Source organism: Trichogramma pretiosum, unplaced genomic scaffold (assembly GCF_000599845.2).
Source record: "Trichogramma pretiosum strain Unisexual culture from Peru unplaced genomic scaffold, Tpre_2.0 scaffold47, whole genome shotgun sequence".
In the NCBI taxonomy this organism is placed as follows: domain Eukaryota; kingdom Metazoa; phylum Arthropoda; class Insecta; order Hymenoptera; family Trichogrammatidae; genus Trichogramma; species Trichogramma pretiosum.
Genome location: NW_019640859.1, coordinates 205,981 through 227,831, shown reverse-complemented (window position 1 = coordinate 227,831; position 21,851 = coordinate 205,981). Strand labels below are relative to the sequence as shown.

Sequence of the window (21,851 nt, the reverse complement as noted above, 5' to 3'; positions counted from 1 at the left end):
CAGTCGCTTCGAGCACGGCGCGCAGCAGCAACAGAGCTATACAGCTAGAGAGATAGAGAGAGAACGCACGCACAGACGCTGCTGCAGTCGAGACCCTCGCGCGCGCGCTCCTCGTCGTCGTCTACTCGCGTCGGCCCATAAAAGAGCGCCGCGCCGTGCCGCGTGCGCTCCGCTTTGTACACACACGCGCGTTCGCATATATCCATATCTATATATAAGTACTGTAGCCGCCTCTTGTGGGGCCGGAGGAGCCTCTGCGTCTTCGAGTGTTGCGCGTCTCTATGCAGGCAATGATATACGCAATCGAGAAGAAGAGCGACCGGCTAAAAGTGTAAGAGAGAAGCAGCAGCAGCAGCAGCGGCATCGGTTGCATCGCGACTCTGCTCTGACTTACATTATCAACGCACTTCTGTGTAGAGTAAAATAATAAAATTAATATAATACGCGCACAACGCTCTTCTTTCTGTGCTTCATGTGTGCCGCTGGTGCAGTTATAACGACGGAATTACTTATTATTACGAACGTTGAACGAGTGCGGGCACGCGATCGTCGCAGTTGACCTTCGCCACCGCTAAGAGAGTGATACGCACAACGCCACATACATGATATATATATCATATAAGAATCGTTTTTCCTCGTCGTCTTCGTCGTACGAGTGAGCCGCCGCCGATTGTTGCACCGCGACGAACAGCAGCAGCAAGCAAATCTCGACGCAAGGGTAAATCTCTCTCTTTCTCTTTCTACGTTTTCTTCTCTCTCGTCTTGTGAGACTCCCAACCATTATTTCGCTCCCCTTTTCTTATTTCTTTTGTCGCCGTTTATAAAACCGACTTGCTATTTTGCCGAGCATTGCCGCGCGCCTCGCTCGAGACTCGGCTCTTTTTTCGTCTCTGTCTCTTTGTCGCGCGAGAACGGGGCTGTATGTAAGCGCATCTTCTTAACTACGATGTTGCTGGTCTTTTTTTTTTTATCGTCACGCTTTTTTCTCTCGTTTCTGCGTATTTTCGTTTACACTTGACTCGAGTTTAAGCTCTCTATTTGCGAATCTATAATTGTGTTTCTAGCGAGCTTGTATGTGTATACGGGTTAATCCAAATCGTTTCTCATCGTCATATTATATATTTTTGATGAGTCGTCGAATACGAACTATCACTAAATGAATTCGCGAGGCGATAAATATATACACAAAATCAAATAATCACTTACATTGTGTATCTTAAAATCGAAAGCTCTTCATTTATAACAATAATATTGATTTCGATTACATCATACACTTTTCTCTTTCCAGTGTAGGGATAGAAGGACCCATCGAGACATATATCAAAGACTCGAAAACAAGCCGCGCGCTCATCATGCTGTGAAATTAAAAGCGCCATGGTTGATGTCCCCCCCATTACCAAGTGACAATCAGATCGTAACGCGCGAGCACAATGACAATTAACGCGGTAACAACGGCAATGTCGCGGCAGTGACAGAGGAAAGCGCGCCTTAATACGACGAGATCTCGTAAACGAGAATGATTACGAGAAGTGCAGTAATGGAAAACAAAACTCGCAGTGTGTGACAGTTAACGGCCCAAGGTGTGCATGTGCTTGTGTGTGTGTGCGTGCTTAAATAAAAGAAAGAAGAAATAAAGGAAGGTATAAGGAGTTGTGTGCGTGCGTGTAGATACAAAAAAGCCGACGAGACGCAGTTGTCTCGCCGCGCAAGAAGATCGCATCCGGAGTAATATAAGGCGATTTACGATTCTTGATACGAGGATCGGAAACACGATGAAGTTCGCGTGGATTTTTGCTATTTGCTGCTGTTGGCTCGTCGTCGACGTCGCCGAGTCGAGAGAAATAGAGCCGGCGGCGACCGATCAGCTGTTCCGCGAGCAGCAGCAGGAGCAGCGACAAGTCAACAATAACGCGCCGAAAGTCCGACGACGTCGCTTTACCATCGACGAGCTTCTCAGCATCACTTTTCCAAATCTTATCACCGGTGACCTCGATTTGGACGTTTGCAAAGCTGGTGAGTTTAATTTTTTTTTTTTTTTTTTTCATTATTCATTCATTATACTTCAATCCGATTTTCGTAATTTTGAATTATCAAATCTATATGACAACTACTGTTTGGTATAAGTCATTTAGGAAACTGATTTTTTGATGCATTTAAAAGTTTCATTTGATTGCCAATGCCGTTTGAAGTCATGGAAATTACCGAGCTTTTACGCTCTAATGGAGGGGAATGATAAAAAAAAGTAGCAGTGCTATACATAAATTGTCAACAGCGACGTTAAAGGCGTCCGCTAATATGAAAAGCGAGCCGCGAGACGAGATTTATATCGATAAGCAACGGGAAAGTTGCGTTATAGCGTCGCGTGCTGCAAGCTCGTGTGCAACAGCGGCAACGGCGATTCAAACGTTCTCTCTCTTTCTTTCTCTCCTTTTTTTTTTTCGTTCGTCTCTGTGTATCGCGGCGTTGAACTTGCGGCGCCTGCACCCACCCCCCTCGGGGGTATTAAAGCGCGGCGCGGAGTTACGACTGTCGCGAGGATTGGTTTAAATTGCGAAAGTTGCACCGCTGTATGTGCGCGGGGCTTTTAATGCCCCGCGACCAACAGCAGCAATAATAACACAAAAGGCTCGCGCTCGCGCGCGTTTGTATACACAGGGAGAAAATTCAAAAAAAAGTTCCTACGAATTTTTCTCTCTCGCTCTCTCTTACGGTAGAGGAAGTTAATACTGTGGCGCGCGCGGGCGTTCACGAACAGGGGCTGCTGCTGGCACGGGGAGCTGCTATGCGTACACTACCTTTGCGTTAAAAACATTTATTTCTCGTTGCGTATATAGCTCATTCAGCGCGGGCGCGCGCGAGAGAGTTGAAGCTTTCGCTTCTCTCTTTTTTTCGCCTTTTCCTTTCCTTCTTCTTTCTTTTTTTTTTTTTTTTTTAGACGCTCCCTTTAGACGAGCGCGTGTACTTTGATGCTACTGTACTCTGCGGTCCTCCAGAAGAGCGCTCGCGCGCGCAAGAGAGAGAGAAAGAGAAACTTCTCAGGGTAGTCAGGCGCGCGCCGCTGCTGCCACTGCTACTCTGCTGAGGCAATTTTTTCTCGCATCGCATGGACAAAAGGTGTGTAAAGGTCTTTGCAAAGAGAGAGGAAGAGAGCATCTCGATGAAAAAGGGCCGAGCTTTGCGAAACTTTTTACCCAACTTCTCGGAGAGAGAGTCGGGCGAAGAACGCAAAATAAAAAAAATCGAAATAAGCGCGGAGAAGTAAAAATCAACGTTAAAGTCAAAGTAAGCGAAGGATGAAATTAACGATGAAAGCTCCTAAGAGCTTCTCGCAAGATATATATTACGCGCTATGGTCAAACGTGGCCGCTCGTTTTTGGCTCAATGGGCTCTCTCTCTCTCAAACTCTAACTCAAATTCTTTAATTTAGCCACGCGGAGAGAGCGCCTTTTATTCAAAACTTCACATGTTTTTGTATATAATCTCTGGAATTCCTGAAAGAGCTTTCGTGTTTTTGCGCGCGCCTCTTTGATACCGACGTATAACTCTTTTCTCGAGATTCGCGTCTTCTCAAGTTGGCTCACTAATAAAGTCTTACTTATAATCGCGCGCACATGTTCGGATCGGAACACGAGCTACTTCTTCTTACATACCGAGACGACAACGATGACGATAAATTTCGTGTCTTGCGCGAGCGCAGCTAGCAGCCTCTCGCCTACTATAACATCGCAGGCGAGTTCGTTAAGTGTAACTAATAAGCCGGATGCCGTTAGCAGCGCGCAAGAGCGGCTAAGAAGAGCAGATACGCAAATTAGATGCGATATATATTACGCGCTTATAAGATCGTTTCACTATTTACATACACGAAAAAAAAACTCTCGTCGTTGTACATCAATGCTTACACTGAGGGTATATGTTTTTTTTTTTTTGAATTCGTTTATATGTAACCTTGCTTCTGTATACTGGCACACAACTGGTTATGGGTTGTTTTTTTTTTTTTTTTTGACGATACCGACGACTTCATAACAATTTACGAGTAAATCTCTCAGCGCGCCCGCAGTTGAATGAAACGCGATCGTGCCTCGAGGTCAAAGTTTATCATCGCGGGGATGCCGCGACCGCTCCAAAGACACAAGGCGCTCGATTCATTCGTGTATTAAACTGTTCTAACGTGTGTGTTATACAAGGAGTTACCCAAAAAAAACTTACACGGTTAATCGAGTATATGGTGTTGTGCCTATAGGTTGACACCTCGGTAAAAGATACATCATTTTGATGATAACGACGTAATTCGAGTGCGATTGTACCGAGAGAAATTACTAAAAATCCTCATAAAAAAACGACTTACGCTCGGCACTCGTATCGAATTTTTCTTCGCGATAAACTATATATAACTCACACGCGTAAATTAATCTAATTTCTTAGCTCTACATTATCATTATCAATGCAACTCCACAGTGCTCGATTGAGAATCTTTCTCGGCTTTATACCGTGTGCATTTATAATAATGCGTTTACTTTCCTTTTTTTCGACAAATCATTAGCGCATTCAGCGAAGAAAGTGGCCGATTTCTGCGCCTTCGTATATATACCAGTCGCGAGCTGCGTTACATATACACGAGCATATAGATACAAAGTTTCGTTTATGCCGGACCGAATAAGTCGGACAGCGGTGCGCTCTACGCGCGCTCACCTAAGACTAAATAAGTTTTCCTCTTGAATACGCGTGTGTGCACGAGATGTTGTTGCTTATATACACTTGCGCGCGCGCGCGGATCAACGCTGCGCATCGTGGCTGCTTCGGCGAAATAGAAAACCGCGCAAAATTTCACGCATTAAGGAGAAAATCGCGCGCGCCGAGAGGCGCCTGGGTTATTATAATTAAAAAGTTTTTGAAAAAAAAAGCAATGACTCTCTGCACACCGGGTGTAAACGAGATTGCGCTCGTATTAGGGATATATGGTCATTGCGTGTATTTACCACAACAAGCTCTTTTACCTTATCATATGATGATGATGCCTCGATCTGTTGGAGGAAGGAGCGTGGTCAGCCAAATCGACTCCTAGTGAGCTCTATGTCAACTAATTTTCATAGTCATAATGATAATAGTAATGATAATGATTATAATAATGTCAACACGAGCTGAAGTCTAGTCGCTATACTATGCATCAATTGCTAGAAATCTCAGAAAACTAATTTGAAAATCGTTGTTTTTGCATTGGTTTTAAAGTCGTTGTGTAATTTGAATCCTTACACTGTAGTTTAGTATTTAAACGTTTAAGCATAAAACGTATTCGGTAAATCCTCGCATTCATCTTGATTTCTTTGTCGAGTGATCAAAGAGTCTCGCGTTGCTGGTACCAAGTTGCCCTTTTACCTGCGTACACACGTATACGCACACATAATGCCAAATCTAAAATTACTCCTGGTAAATCCAACGCGACGTATACTTGCGTCTCGTTTGATACCTCGATTCAAAAGCATTACGACATTTATTTCAGAGACCCTTAAATTCAGTGTCCCTCTACTAATTCAACTGACCTTGTGTCAAACGTACATGTATACAAAGGGAGCTGAGAAATTTCGGTGAAAATTATATTCCCGAAACGTATCGATGAAGATTTTGAGAAATTGAAGAAGATATGAAAAAAGAGTGAAGAAGCCTCGATAATCCAAGAGGAAAAAGCAGCTCACGAGAGAGTATAAACTCTCTTTTCTGCGTTGCGTGCAGCGGTGCAATTTTCCGCATCGCCTACTACTCTCTTCCTCCTTTTTGCATGCATTATGTTATCTACCGTGTATAGCACACACTAGGAGGCTCGCATAGAGGAAAAATTTCTTTCGTCTCTAATTGTCATCGCACTTCCAGGTGCTAAAACGATTCTAATTCAAGCACACGTATGTAGCTGCAGGCGCGACGATTGAAACCCCAAAACTCGATAATTAGTCTTTTAATCTACACCGAGTGTAATTTGTCTTTGATTAATCTTCAAAGGCGAGAAGTGACGTTTAATAACAGAGCCAGACTGCGACCCAAGTCGCATTGCAGCAAACGAAGAAAATTTATTTTTTGCTCGTTATTACCACTTCGACCCCCCCGTCTTGCTGAGAATGACGTGCAACGATCGACCATAAATTCACTTTTCTCTCTCTGTCTCGGGCGCGCCAATCCATTTGAATTGTGTATACGTGTGCGGCCCGTGGCACTTGAAATTGACAAGTCGCACTGCTGCTGCTGCTGCTGCTCCTCGTGGCCTGACCCTATTCATCAACACTATTCTCTTCCTCGCCGCTCAGCTGTCAATCCCGCGCGTATCAGCATTCGTTGTATATATCGACTAATTTGAAGTCGAGCTCGAGCTTTTGTCTCTCTCTCGGGCTTCCTATACTTTTATTCACCCTGGTTCTTCATTGTTGGAATTTCTCATCCGTTACACACACATACATACACGCACACACATATATATTCTTCGCGAGGCGCGCATGTCGGATGCAATGGCCTTTTCTTCCCAGCTGCACTTTATGTACGGGCGCGTGAGGTGAGGCAGTTAACGATTGTCAAAGCCAGCCCATCTAAGAGAGAACGCGCAAGCTTGCAAGAATTTTTTTCTTCTCCCTTTTTTTTTTTTTTTACTTTTTTTGCATGTTGAGCTATTAGTCCTTTTGACTGTGTGTCACTGTGCGCGGCGACATTATTTACCGTAGTAGAATAGTTTTGCATCCAACGTACCACGCGTCAACGATTTGGCTCGTTAATTCACGCGCGCGCGCGACCATTAAATATATAAATCAGTTGTATTTTAAAATTGAATTAAAACGCGCGCGCGAAAAGAATCTCTCGTAAATTATCACACTCGAAAGACAGCGTTGCGTCGCCGTTAAAATACACGCGGTAAAAACGTTGCTCTTTATTTCGCGGATGTTTTGCGAGACAATTTTTATAATTGATCGTGAACAATTTTTCTACCAAAGCCACTCATACGCATACAAAGCGACTATGCGGCATGCTTAATGCTTATGCGGACTTTTAGCATTCTTTCGCTTTTAAACGAACTGCACTTCTGCCATAATCTCGTTATAAACTATTTTCATTTGTAACTCTCGTATTTTTCTCATTAAGCAAAAGATAAATAGCCCGAGCGAGAGAGAAAGAGAGAAACATTTTAGAACCCTTGAACCGAAAGCGTGACAATGCAGGCGCAAGCGCGCAATTAGAGTAAATGGTTTTCATATTCACTTTCTACTCTCGACATAATCATAAACACGCGTAATCTCAAATCTGTGTATGTGCGGCTGCAGTACTTACAAAATATATATACACGCCGAGAGATTCTTTGTATGTACATTAATTTCACGCGCTGCTCCAATTTATCTTGCCGAGCAATCAGATTTTCATTAAAATTAATAAATGCATTTCCTTAAAGTCTGAATGATGAATTTGGGCGAACGTTATTTTTGAGCTTTATAAACGATAATTACACCAAATGTTGCGCGTATTTCACCGTGTCAAATTTTATTATTGAATCAAGCATTACGAATTGTTTGTAGGTGGCTTCTTAGGAGACATTGCGTTGCCAAATATTTTAGTCGAAACTGAATGGCGACAGCAGAAAATCAATAGAACCTTTTTCGATGAATTAGACAAGTTTAGAGAGGAAGTAATGGTCGAAGGACTGCAAATTGAAGAGGAGGGCCTACCAGGTACATTTTGAATACTAAGAATAATTATTTCCTATTATAATAAGAGTTAAAAAATGAATTATATTTATTGTTTCAGAATTATCGAAATTGAAAGATGAAGTTTCCACAAGTAATAAAAATAATTATGTTAAGAAAAATAACGTACAATCGGAATCTATTTTTCCTGATGAGAATGAATATATTTTTAGTTCGAAAGCACCGAAGAAAATTGATCCAATTAAAGTCGACGACAGTGCTTACACTTCTAGGTGAGTTGCGTATCAAAAAAGTTCACACGCACATTTTATGGCATTACACTATTTCATGAATTTTTAAATTACAGAACGAGCGAAATATCTACCGAGATTCCTCAGAAAAAATTGCGAAACCCTAAAGCTCGGTTCAGTTCGATGAAGAGTAAAAAAGCGAGTGATACAGGATTATTATCAGATTCGAAAGAGACAATGTCTAAGAAAACTATTTCCAAAGAAAATATTACTAGACTTTCGGAGGATGATACCAAAGATTCAAATTACAAAATAAATGCCACGACAGATGTCGCATCGGTTCGCAAACGAAGACATCATCAAAAAAAGTAAGATTATGATTGAATTATTTAATTCAACGTTTTTTTAAATTAAAATGTCTGAACTATTAGCGGTTTATTACGAGTACAACAACGCTTTGTTTTTAAGAGTAATTGATATGGCTCATTGCAAAGTATAAAAAAAAGCTCTTTTTCACGAACATTACGAAATATTTTCTAGTTGTTGATGGAGTTTATAATTAAAAATTGAATGTAAAATATTTTCTCGAATCTAGTTCAAACGATAATTGTTAGAAAACAATTATGTCTACTTTGAACGAAATTAATCAATAAATAGGCTTGTAATATCGAAATTTTAGTAAGTAATGAACTTATCGAAGTTCGCGATATAGCACGCATGTACATAATGTAGGCGTGGGTGAAATGTATGTACGCATTATTCGATATGACCCACACACATCGACTCGTACGGAATTATAAAGCTGTAATAGACACGCGATTTGCGTGTCGCACCGTGACCTTTGCGCGAATAGAATTTCGTGGCGTGCGGCCCCTATATACCGAGTTATGTGCCCGCAGGTCGGCTACAGAACGGGGTCGCGAACGCCGAGAGCGTCTGGCTCGACGCAGAAGCCGGAAAAAGGCCAAGCTGCTGATCCAGCAGCGCAGGCAGAAGCAGCAGGAGCGGAGGCTCAAGGCCAAGCTCGAGGCTGCCGCCGCCGCCCGGGCCTACGACGAGGACGACGACGAGCGACTTCAGCTGGCCTCGACCTTCGGCCACGACGATCGGCAACGGCAGCAGCAGCATCATCGGCTCATGCGATCGGTGGAGTTTTACAACGAGCACAAGTCCTTCCTCGGCTCGGAGGCTCGCAGACTCTTTAATTCGGCGCAGACGTCGTCGTCGGGCTCGAGGCATCATCATCATCATCATCGATCGGAGCTGATCAGGAGCAGACGCGCCGCCACAGCGCGAAAGGAAAGAGTCTGGGACCACGGGGTCATACCGTACGAGATAGATGGCAACTTTTCCGGCGCGCACAAGGCCCTGTTCAAGCAGGCCATGCGCCATTGGGAGAACTTCACGTGCGTCAAGTTCGTCGAACGAGTGCCCCGCGAGCATCCCAACTATATCGTCTTCACCGAGAGACCTTGTGGGTGAGATGCTTTTTTTTTCTATTCGATGTCCATGGAAAAATGTTTACCGAAAAATTGGGTCACGTATTTAATATCGTGTCTTTTTCTCTCGTTTGCTTTATAAAACAACAGATGCTGCTCGTTCGTCGGCAAGAGAGGAAATGGACCGCAGGCCATTAGCATCGGCAAGAATTGCGACAAATTCGGCATTGTCGTGCACGAGCTCGGCCACGTAGTCGGCTTCTGGCACGAGCACACGCGGCCCGATCGCGACCGACACGTGCAAATAATACGCGACAACATAATGACGGGTGAGTGCTTCTACCTCACTTTATCGCTGTATGATTATTATTATTATTATTTGTACTCCTGTACAATGCAGCTGCTTCGACTCTTATCTCTCTCGAAATATTTTACATAAAATGTCGAGCGAATTTTCACACGTGTTATCATCATTATTATCATTATTACTATTACGTATGCACAGGTCAAGAGTACAATTTCAACAAGCTGACCGACGACGAGGTCAACTCGCTGGGCCTGCCTTACGACTACGACTCGATAATGCACTACGCGAAGAACACCTTCTCCAAGGGCACGTATCTCGACACCATCCTGCCGATGGAGATGCACGGCAAGAAGAGGCCCGAGATCGGCCAGCGAGTGCGCCTCAGCGAGGGCGACATCGCCCAGACCAATCTCCTTTACAAGTGTCACAGTGAGTACACATAGAACATTTTTTGATATGGCACATGTCGAGGCTGCATACTGCGTATATGTAGCCTCGAGAAATCAATTGAATTTAATGAAAAAGCTCGACATACATATATCGCCAGTATGGGAAATCGGCCGCCGCGGGCTTTTAATTACTTTGTTTTTTCCCATTGTCGATAGTTGGTTTTTCAAGCCGTGCGTGTGTGTGCGGACACTCGACTCGCGTAAAGCAATATATTACGTAAAACAACGCATCGCGGACAGCACGTGTACGAACGCGACGAATATAAGAGAGAGAGAAAGAGGAAACAGCATAAAGCTCTGTAAAGTTCAAGAACGCGCGTGCGAGCGAGCGAGCGAGTGGCAATGATATCTCGGGTGCGCCGCGTAGTACCTCGACAACAATGTCAACTACATAGCAACGCTGCTGCATCCACGTACAAAACGATCTCTCGAATTGTTATGCGCCGCGCGAATGCAATACCACAATGCAATTCGTAATCGATAAGCTACTTATGTGCGACGTGTGCTGATTCGTGCGACGATAACGTTATTTATGCGAATTAAAAATTGTTCTTCTTCTTTTTTTTTTTTTTTTTTTTTTTAATTTTTTCAGAATGCGGCCGAACGTTCCAGGAGAACAGCGGCAGCTTCGGCTCGCCCAGCCACCCGAACAGCTCGCCGGCGAGCGAGCCCGAGCGCTGCGAGTGGCGCATCACCGCGACCCACGGCGAGCGCATCGTCCTCAATATCACCTTTCTCGACATATTCAAGAGCGACTATTGCCGCAGCGATTATCTCGAGATTCGCGACGGTTACTGGCACAAGAGTCCCGTTTTGGGTGAGTATCTCATACACATACCGTATATACACATGTACAATTATTAGCTGAGGCTGCGCTGCTCTCTGTACGCGAATATTATGCGCGCAGCTCCCAATTTTCGCATACAAGTATATGAAGCGCTGTATAATACAAGTGTGTGTATGTGTGCGGTACAGACGTATCGGTTTGCGCTTGCTATTATGCGCGCACCTCCCCTCTCGAAGTAATGATCTTGCTTGGATCTCGTCGGAAAGAGTATTGTGCCCATTAATAGCTCTCTTTTTCCGCGCGTATATATCGAGTATGTGTATACCGCCCCCGCCGCGTCTCTCTATTGATGCGCTCACTGAATCGCAACGTGTCAAGTATTATGTGCGCGCGATCGAGCTCGTTTTGCCGGGCCACCGCCTCGCTAAATGGATTTTCGACTATACCCGTCGACGATCGCCGAATCGTGTACATGTACATTCGAATTTCTAGTGGTATAATTCGCGGAACATAGGCTGTATAGAAAAAAAAATTAGCAACTCGATCTCTCGATTGTACGCGAGCGAGCTGCAACATTTTACGGAATTATGAGTACAATATTACAGATTATTATTCATTGCATTAAAATTAATGTACAAACATACTTAATCAAACAAATATTGCGATTATACCTTATACGATTATTTTTGCTTTACCACTTGCGGATTTACGGATAAAGACACTAACCATCTAGCGGCGATGGCTGACTACAATAATAATTTCACATTCTTATATATTTTTGCAAGCAAAAGAAGTCGGAATTAAAATATTAATTTTCAATCAAAATGTTTTAATTGAAATGTAGAATTAAGTTCTTTTCGTTTATTTTTGCACAAAAAAATAAGTCAGTATGGATATATTAATTTTTAACGATTATTTCATGTGACAATACCCTCAAAATGTAGATTCGATTACTTTAATTTTAATATTTTACGTTTTATCGAATTCAAAGGTTTTTTTTAACACAGAGATGTACGACCCCGCATATTTGTTCACTGCGATCGCAAATAAATAAACCACAAAATTTTTCAATATCATAAATTTACATGACTCCCATATTCTAAGTCGATCGTTCAGGTTCTAGCATACGTGCACATCATGTCTATTGCTTGCAAAGCGGCCTCAAACTTTTGACGCATCGATCAAAGATATTCGTGTATACATTCGGGCTCGTTATTGCGGTAACAACAAATCAGTTCACGACACCAATCTTCGGGGCCAACTAGGCCGTACAGATAACGATCAGATAACCATTTTGTCTAGTTACACGAAATAATCGTAAAAAAGGAGAGAGGAAAAAGGCTAAAAAAGTAAACAAGTGCTGCAGTTATATAGATATAAGTGATGTGTATGGGAGCCGCGGGCAGGTGCGAGTATGTAGCGCTCAAAGCGTGCATCGCACCGAGTTATAAACTTTTTTGTCGATTCGTTTTTAGATAAGATAAAGCTGCTGCCCCGAGTGTATATGATACATATAAAAAATCACGATATCCTCACGCGCGACCACAAATTGCCCCGTATCGAAAAAAAAATGCAAAAAGCACGAGGGAAAAAGTTCACCATCGATTGTATATTGCAACGAGCCGAAAATGTTATGTAAAAAAATATCTCTCTCTCGTTTTCGCTGTACAGGACGCTTCTGCGGCAGCGGCAAGATGCCCGAGCCCGTGGTGTCGACGGGCAGCCGCATGCTCGTCACCTACGTCACCTCGGCCAGGCAGAGCGGCCACGCGGGCTTCAGCGCCGGCTACGAGGCCGTCTGCGGGGGCGACGTGAAACTCGACGGCCTCGGCCACCTCGAGTCGCCGAACTATCCCGAGGAGTACCAGTCGAGCAAGGAGTGCGTCTGGCGTCTCTCGGTGCCCCAGGACTATCAGGTCGCCCTCAAGTTCCAGTCGTTCGAGATCGAGAGCCACGACAACTGCGTCTACGACTATCTCGAGGTCCGAGACGGACACGCGCCCGATTCGCCGCTGATAGGCGTCTACTGCGGCTACAAGCTGCCGCCGGACGTGCGCTCGAGCGGCAACAAGCTGCTGGTCAAGTTCGTCAGCGACAGCTCGGTGCAGAAGGCCGGATTCTCGGCGACCTTCATGAAGGAGTTCGACGAGTGCGCCCTGACGGATCACGGCTGCGAGCACGACTGCGTCAACACCATCGGCGGCTTCGAGTGCACCTGCAAGCCCGGCTACGAGCTCCACTCGGACGGCAAGCATTGCGAGGGTAAGATTGCTACATAATATATCACTGCTTTCTCTCGAGACTCGAACCATTTTTATTCACGAATATTTACAGACGCCTGTGGTGGCGTGTTCAAATCCAACAACGGCACCATCACCAGCCCGTCCTTCCCCGAGACCTACCCCGGCAACAAGCACTGCGTCTGGGAGATCGTCGCCCCTGCCCAGTACCGCATCACCCTCAACTTCACGCACTTCGACCTCGAGGGCAACAACGTGTACGAGCAGCCCTGCGAGTACGACTGGGTCGAGGTGTCCAGCAAGCTGGCCGACGACGTGCTCAAGAAGCACGGCACCTACTGTGGCTCGAGGTCCCCGAGCCTCATCACCTCCGAGGGCAACTCGCTCAAGGTCGTCTTCTCGTCCGACAACAGGTCAGTAGTGCATCATACATACTCACACACAATTTAAATTATTTTGGATAGATACTCGATTGTCAACGTGAAAATATCATATATATTTCTCTATGAATTTTTTTTACTTTTACATCGTTATTAGAAAAAAAAATGTTCAGATACTGGACACTGTACACCGTCGTATCACGACGTTTTGATATCGTTATATGATCTATATAACTTTCTTCTTATGCTATATGTAGATTTGTTTACATAAAAAAGAACATATCGAACTTATTAATGCGTAAACTCTACGCCGCTAAGCTTTTGCAACAAGATCGCAAGTACGTATCGCCAGGCTCTGTCGCTGAGTTCGTTTCCTTTTTTATCCTTGTAAAATAAAAGCAAAACAAACAATCATCAAACGTAATTTATCTCTGATTTGGTTTATAATTTGATAAAAATGCGAATTAGATTGTATTACCGGTTTCGGGGTCGTCGTTGTCGTGGTCGTCGTCGTTGTTGTCGTGGTGCTCGGCGTTGACGTCGTTGTTGTAGTGGTACTCGGCGTAGATTGCTGCTGTACCGTCGATGGCGACGACGATGTGACATCGGCAGGCGTGGTGACGCTCAAGGGTTTATCCGTAACGCTCGTTACGAATTGTGACGGTGCCGGGGTAAGCTCGTTCGATTCCACAATATCCTTCTTATCTTGCTGTATACAAAACGAAACGGTTCGCAGTCGAATGATTAAAAAAAAATTTATGTGACTTGTTATCATTCGATTCGTTCGAAATAAAAAAAAATAACTTACAGCTACTTGATTAGAGGGAAAGTACTCGGTGACTGGAGGAATTTTCGGCTCTTGGGTAACCGTTACTTCTTCAATGGTGGGGCTTGACTGCGTGGATATAAAATATATTAAAAATAAGTAAACAAGAATGCGCGATACATGAATCGATTTATAAATTTGTTGTTAAATGACACATACCGTTTCATTGGCTTGTGCAGATTCTTCGATGATTTCTGTTGTCGATAATTCCTAAAGCAAAAATAAATCATGATCAAATTATGCTTATAATATTTCAAAAATGCTATAATTATCAAATATCAATACCGATTCTGAAGCATGAGCGGTTGTTAATTCAGTATTTGATTCTGTGGTTGGGGTATTTGGAATTTCTGTAGTAAAAATTTGTTGTTCAGTCGTTTCCATATCAATCTGAAATAAAATAACATCGTAAATAATTGGTCTGTGTTGAGATTTTGAAAAAATTAGATAAATCGTGAATTGAATACCGTTTCAGTTACTGATTGAACCACCTTCACCTCTTCGGGCTCGGACGAAGCATCGTTTGCTTGTGTCGTCAATTCTTCGCTCTACATAAGATATGAATTTCTTTAGTCAAATTAATTCTAAATTTAATTGTATTGATAAATTACCGATTCAGTGCTTGCATTTGTCGTAAAATCCACGACTGAGGAATCGGTTGTTTCGTCGGGAATTTCCAAGTCGATGTCCGCAGCCACTGCTGTCGTTGTCTCGGCAACAATCTCGGTTGTTTCGTCAGGAACTTCAGAGATGATGTCCGATGGCACTGATGTCGTTGTTTCAGCAATATTCTCGGTTGTTACTTCAGAACTTTCTGAGCCCATTTCCATTGATTTTTCCGTTGTCGTTGCTTCATTAAAATCGGTCGTTTCATCGATGCTACCCGAACCAATTTCCATGGATTCCTCTGTGGTAGTCTCGCCATAAGAACCGGTTGTTTTATCGATACTACCTGAACCGATTTCCATCGATTCCTCTGTGGTAGTCTCGTCATAAGATTCGGTCATAACTTCTGAGTTTTCCGACTCGGTAACGGTCAATTTTTCTGTTGTTTCATCATAATACTCGGTGGTTTCAGAGGAATTTTCCAAACTGACATCTTCAGATCCCTCCGTAGTTGTTTCTCCATAAGACTCGGTGGTTTCAGACGAATTTTCCAAACTGATGTCACCAGATCCTTCCGTAGTTGTTTCGCCATAAGACTCAGTAGTTTCATTGGAATTTTCTAAGCTGACGTCACCAGATCCTTCGGTAGTTGTTTCGCCATAAGACTCAGTAGTTTCATTGGAATTTTCTAAGCTGACGTCGTTGGATGCTTTCGTAGTTGTTTCGTCCAAGGACTCAGTTGTTACGTCGGAATTTTCTGTGCCAAAATTATCGGACTCTTCCGTTGTTGTCTCAGCGTAAGACTCAGTGGTTTCAGAAGGATTTTCCGGGCCGAACTCATTGGACTCTTCAGTCGTGGTTTCTTCGTGAGACTCGGTTGTTTCGTTGAACTCTTCTGTGCCAATGTTTACGGACTCTTCTGTAGTAGATTCGTCATAAGATTCGGTTGTTTCAGGTGAACTTTCCGAAACAAGCTCGATTGGCTCTGCAGTTGTTATTTCACTGCGGGAATCGGTAGTCTCTTCCGGTACTACAGTGGTGGTAATTACTTCATCTTCACCAATAGTTACAGCCTAAAAATTCAATTTATATAAGAATAGTCTAGTGAAAAAATTTTCAAGAACAATAAAATTTTGATGTTTATACATACCGGCTCTGTTGCTTGCTCCGTGACACCAGCTGCTTCGGTTGTTACATCAACGATTTCGGGGGTTGTATTAATATTCTCAGCCGCGATAACAGATACCGTCGTTTCTTCTTGAGCCTAGAAAAATATTTTATTTATTATTTTCTAAATATTAAAAGATCAAATAAAATTCCATAGTACCACAAAAAAAGTTACTTACAGGGCTCTCAGTCGTGGAAATCAATCCTATGGGCGATGTACTATTTTTTCTTTTGGCCTCGACAAGATAAAACTGCAAACGATTGTACAATTTCAAATTTAAATTTACAATTCAAGTAAACTATTCATCTATCGAATAGAAAAAATTGTCTTATTGATTATTATTTTTACTCACCCTGTAATCTTTGTTGAAAGCAATAAGTTCGTAGTGAATAACGTCATAGCCATCGATCTGAAAATTTAAAGCAATGCATTTTTCAATTGCTCACTAGGAATAAAATAGATATAGAATGTTAACTAAAAATCATTTCTCGATTGTCGTTCCGCACCGATTAAATAAAAAAAATTGCAAAATAAACTTACCTGTATTCGATTATCTGATTGCTCGGTATTCTTTTGTACTAGCGTCAGCGATTCTGTCGGCAGAGTAGCTATCAATCCCTTTACCACCTCCTGTTGAATGCTCCTCGGTGCTGCCTATGGCATTTGAAAATTTCAAGCGTTTAAAAACTTTTTTTTCTAGTCACTGAGTTAAAATCGCACACGAGTTGTAATAATTCACTAGTTAAATAAAAAAAAATGTTTAGGGTGCATGCGGTCGTGCCCCAAAAATCTCGAAACTTACAGCAGCAATCGTTGCGCAGAGAGCCGAAATTAGCAAAAATTTAACACACAAGTCCATGATTGCCGTCGGCGTCGTAGGATTTTTCGTATCTATGAAGCACCTGTTCTCGACACGAAGCAGTTAACGACTGCGACGGGAAAAAATTTTGTGAACCTGTCGGCTTAATATAAATTTTCTCAGGCTCAATCACGAAAGAAAAAAAAATGATAATTTTTACGATCTATTGCGTGGGTATCTAAGAGTTATTCAAATATTTATCAACTACATCGAGGTATATCAACTAGAATCGTCGACTCGCTCGTATATTTACGATACACGAGATAAAAAAAAACGTAGCGTTGTGATTTCTCTGCATTTCAATTTTCCCCGAAACTCTGTTGTATCCGTAAACAGAACAATTAATTCATTTATTTCAAGCCGTGCCTCATCGTTTCATCAAAACAAAAAAAAAGGAAAAACATTAAAAATAAAAAAACAAGTCTGTCACTCGTACAATGCCCGAACAGTGTACGCGCGTCAAATGAGCAATATATTTTTCGAGTCTTTCGCGCCCGAGAGCAACGAGAGATTAAAGCTGCTGTATTTTCATCGAAAATCACTCGTGCGACAACTGCTGCTTAAATTTTCAGTCAAGAAAATCGCACAGCAAAGCGGCCGTGAAAAATCACAGGCATAAACACACGTGCTGCGTCGCGACGCGTGTATCATGTGAGAGCTCGAGAAAGAGAGATAAATGAACTCTCAACGAGTTGTGTTTCGAGCTATAGAGAGCTGTAAAATCATTTGTTTTACGGTATAATAATGTCTTTCTCGTTATCACCCAAGAAAAGAAGAGAAAGAATAGATTAAGTATGCTGTAAAGGCACTATTTTGATTTAGACATATATCCTGAGATTTGAATTTTTGATACTAATCAAAATCAAAAGTCGTGGTCTTAAAAATACTTTTTAGTTGCGCGCCGCGATAGCGTGACGAATAATCCACGCTGCAATACATGAAATACTTGCATATTATACAAAACAAAATAAATGACATGATGGAAATAAGTAAAACGTCGAAATTGAATTTGCATCGATATATAGCATGCAAAAATCCGGCTTCGCCGCGATCTTCTTCACGGACATGGACGAGTGCGCGAACAACAACGGCGGCTGCCAGCACGAGTGCAAGAACACGATCGGCTCGTATCACTGCTCCTGCCACAACGGCTTCACCCTGCACGACAACGGCCACGACTGCAAGGAGGGCGGCTGCAAGTACGAAATAACGGCGCCCTCGGGCACCATCACCTCGCCCAATTATCCGGATTATTATCCCGGCAAGAAGGACTGCGTCTGGCACTTTACGACCACGCCCGGCCACAGGATCAAATTGGTAAGCTGCTCCTCGCAGCGCCTTCTGTATCTCGCTAATGAGTATGCGCGCTGTGCTACGGCGATCCTTTTGTGTATAATAGAGCCACAGCGCGCGACTATTAATTTTTTTTCCCGCGCGTCTCGCGAGCCAACTCATTTTGCTGCGCGATTGCGCGAATGTTTTAACGCGGGCTCGACTCGTGCTTTATTGCCTGCGCCTTTGATTATTATTACGTGCCTCGCTATATATCTCTTCGTACGACCCGGCGCCCCGCTCGAACTATACTTGTACAGTCAAAGATAGTGCGCGTTGGCCATTATCTCGAACGAATGAATTTTCGGCTTTTTCGTCTTCGTGCCCTGGATTTCGAGTTACATATCGTCATAACACGAGTGTCAAAGTCCATCGCCCCCGTTATCGTTACATATATACTTTTTCCAAATTCTCATGCTCTCGCTCTTCTGAGAAATCATATAAACATTGCGCACGATCGTACGTACATTATGCACGCTCTCTCGCACGCAGATCTTCAAAGTCTTCGACATGGAGCCGCACCAGGAGTGCGCCTACGACCACATCGCCATATACGACGGCGACTCGCCGGACAGCGAGTCGCTCGGCCAGTTCTGCGGCAACAAGGAGCCCCATCCGATCCTGGCCACCGGCAATCAGATGTTCATGGTCTTTAAGAGCGACACGTCGATACAGAAGAAGGGCTTTTTCGCGCAACACATGACGGGTATGCGGCGCACACACACACGCGTGCTTCGATCGCTCATCTTTTTTTTTTTTTTTTTTTTCNNNTTTTTTTTTTTTTTTTTGTTTCATTGATTCGCGTAATCTTGGGGTTTTTTTCTGTTGGTCTCATGATTCGATATGATTTTTATTATATAGCCTGCGGAGGCCACCTGATGGCGTCCGACAAGGTCAATTACTTCTACTCGCACGCGAAGTACGGAAGTCAAGACTACGATCACCGGATGGACTGCGACTGGACCATCGAAGCGCCACTCGGCAAAAACGTGCATCTTAACTTTCTGTCCTTCGATCTCGAGGATGAAATTGACTGCAGCTACGACTGGGTGGAGGTACATTCCGGCCTGGACACGTCGAGTCCGAGTTACGGCCGATTGTGCGGAAATTCGGTAATTTTTATCCATTCGTCAGGCAAGCATTTTCAGAAAAGTAATTAATAATGAAATTTCGATTTTGCCCTTTGTCCATTAGAATACGACGGATATCATATCGATCAACGAGGCTCTGCTCGTCCGCTTCCGCACGGACGACACGATCACGAAGTCGGGCTTCGCCGCCAAGTACTACGCCTACGATCGGTCGGAAAGCGAGGAGATCGTCGGCTTCGAGAGCGAAGATGAAGACGGCTTGGTAAAAATTTGATTATACGATAACCTTTTAAGTTAATTTTACGACCTCCTTTGAATGTGCCATACGCAAACACGTGTCTCCCGTTGATAATGAAGATATTATAAATTGTGTGTAACCAGAAAAAACTGACAAAGAGACTCTGTAATATCGTCTTCTTCTTCGTTTTTTTTTTAATCTTGTTGTCGAGTAATTTTTTTCGATAGAAAAAAAACGTTTGATACTTCAAAAAAGTATCGAATCGTATGTATCGCAGCGTAGGTTTTTTTTACAAAAAATTATTATTGACAGCGCCTTCTTTACAGACTGTTAGTTTTATTTTATAAATTGCTTCTCGATTACGATGAGGTGTTTAATTTTTAATGTATAGTTGAAAGTTCAAAAAACTATAACTATTCGATCTTTTGAAATCAGCATATCAAATATAAGTAAGCAGTATTTATTCATTAAAATTTACTGATGACAGCTATGCAACCCGACTGAGAAGACTGTCTTGAAAGATAATAACTTTCATTAAAATATGAATCTTTAAGAAAAAGTAATGCTCACTTTTGATCAAGGTTCTATAAGAATGGTTACGTTTTACGAGTTTAAAATCGAACAAATTCGACGTAAGTCAAGCTTGAAGTTTAATGTTATTCAAGATCTACTTATCTTATATAATATAACAAATTTTTGTAGAAATATCATTAATATTACGTTTATTCTTTTTTTGCAAACTCATTGTGTAAGATAATATTTTGATGTGATCTTTATGATGAAAAAAGGTCTGCTCGTTACTTGGTAACGCGTGAGTGATACTCTAGCTGATAGACGAACAAATTAGATTCAAGTGCATTGAATTAATTACTTATATAAATAAAATGTACTCATGATATTTATATGCATTATGTAAAATTGAATGTAATAATTATTAGAAAATAATTAAATTTTAAAGAATAGGAAAGACTTGATTATGACGAAAAAATCTTAAATGATTACATACATAATATTAAATGTTATAACGTTACAATGAAAAATATATCAATTATGAATAGTAGTTCTCTGTATTATTTTTTTTACCAACTGTAAAATGTCCAAATAGTGTTCGAAAAATTTACGTCGGTGGTTCATCAAGAGTCGTTTAAGTACACGATGATTGCAAATACGATAAAACACAAGCTAGTCTTTAAAAAACACTTTTGCTCCTAAGTGATGTAAATATAATTATTCTTTATCTTAATTTCTGTGGGTATGAATTAATATCTGGTTTTATGATAATTTCAATTAGAGTGATTAATATTAAAATTTTTTATATAGTTTATTATTACTACATTATTCCGAATTGGCTAAAACATCTGTAAAAAAAATTATGATAGATCGATTCACACTCACTTTTATCGATTGTCTAAGAAGCATACACTGTGCGTGGACGCGAAAGATAAAGATTGTAGATGGTTGCAGCAACATATGAATGAAGCACCACAAAGTGTGCAAAGCAATGCAATATTATTTTTAATCCAAGAGCTTGTGCAAGTGCGCTAAGTATAAAATAAATTTGTGACAAGTTTCTTTGACGTAAGAATGCAGCAAATATTTATATATTATAAAATTTGAAGCATAATGATTAAAGGAATTAAAAAATGTATGTAATTTAAAAATAAATCGTTTAACTTTTTTTCAATCATGTTTTTATCATAAATATGTTTGAGATTATTCTAATTAAATTAGTTAAAAATATTTTTTATACGTTATCGAATTAATTATTTTTAACAACATAAACTTACATACCGTTTTTCTTATTACACTGTAATTTCTAGTTTCATATGCATAAAAAAGTACTTGAGTTTGCAACGCAGTCTGGAATGCAAGAATCCAATGAATACCTAATTTATATCGTGTTACTTTATTGGAAAATTGAAAAAGAAAGGTCTAAATATTAGAAATTTTATGAAAAATACTTGAAATTTGAAGCAAAAATCGTTATTGATAAACTGCGGGGAAAAAACTTTTGTCAAAATATTGCTATAGAATTTGAGCATATATTTTTCCATAATTTATCAATAAAAAGAGATGAGCTCTTTTAGTGTTTTATCGCATGTTTAAAGTGAGTTTTTCTATTTAAGAAAATTTTTCCAGTATAGTTAGAGAAGTTCGCTTCACTCATCATTAATTAATTATTTACGATGACTTGCGGTTGCATATTGGATTACTAGGGAAACGTGG

At 41.7% G+C, this 21,851-nt stretch overlaps 1 protein-coding gene across 1 annotated transcript; it reads left to right on the top strand.

Moving 5' to 3' along the window:
- The first annotated feature begins 355 nt into the window (after positions 1–355).
- Positions 356–20,685, top strand: LOC106654463 (bone morphogenetic protein 1). Its single transcript, XM_014374376.2, has 15 exons — positions 356–718; positions 1,289–2,013; positions 7,545–7,697; positions 7,774–7,945; positions 8,020–8,271; positions 8,803–9,381; positions 9,493–9,671; positions 9,848–10,078; positions 10,691–10,915; positions 12,557–13,147; positions 13,220–13,538; positions 17,990–18,281; positions 18,789–19,002; positions 19,158–19,408; positions 19,491–20,685. The coding sequence occupies exons 2-15, from the start codon at positions 1,773–1,775 to the stop codon at positions 19,659–19,661; spliced, it is 3,870 nt and encodes a 1,289-aa protein (XP_014229862.1). The 5' UTR covers positions 356–718; positions 1,289–1,772; the 3' UTR covers positions 19,662–20,685.
- The last annotated feature ends 1,166 nt before the right edge of the window (positions 20,686–21,851 follow it).

Bases quoted from the DNA above. Each gene is read 5' to 3' on its own strand.
- LOC106654463 (XM_014374376.2), top strand. From the start codon at position 1,773: ATGAAGTTCGCGTGGATTTTTGCTATTTGCTGCTGTTGGCTCGTCGTC. The intron at 7,946-8,019 runs GTGAGTTGCGTA...TTTAAATTACAG, and splicing joins GACAGTGCTTACACTTCTAG to AACGAGCGAAATATCTACCG. The intron at 19,003-19,157 runs GTATGCGGCGCA...TTTATTATATAG, and splicing joins TTTCGCGCAACACATGACGG to CCTGCGGAGGCCACCTGATG.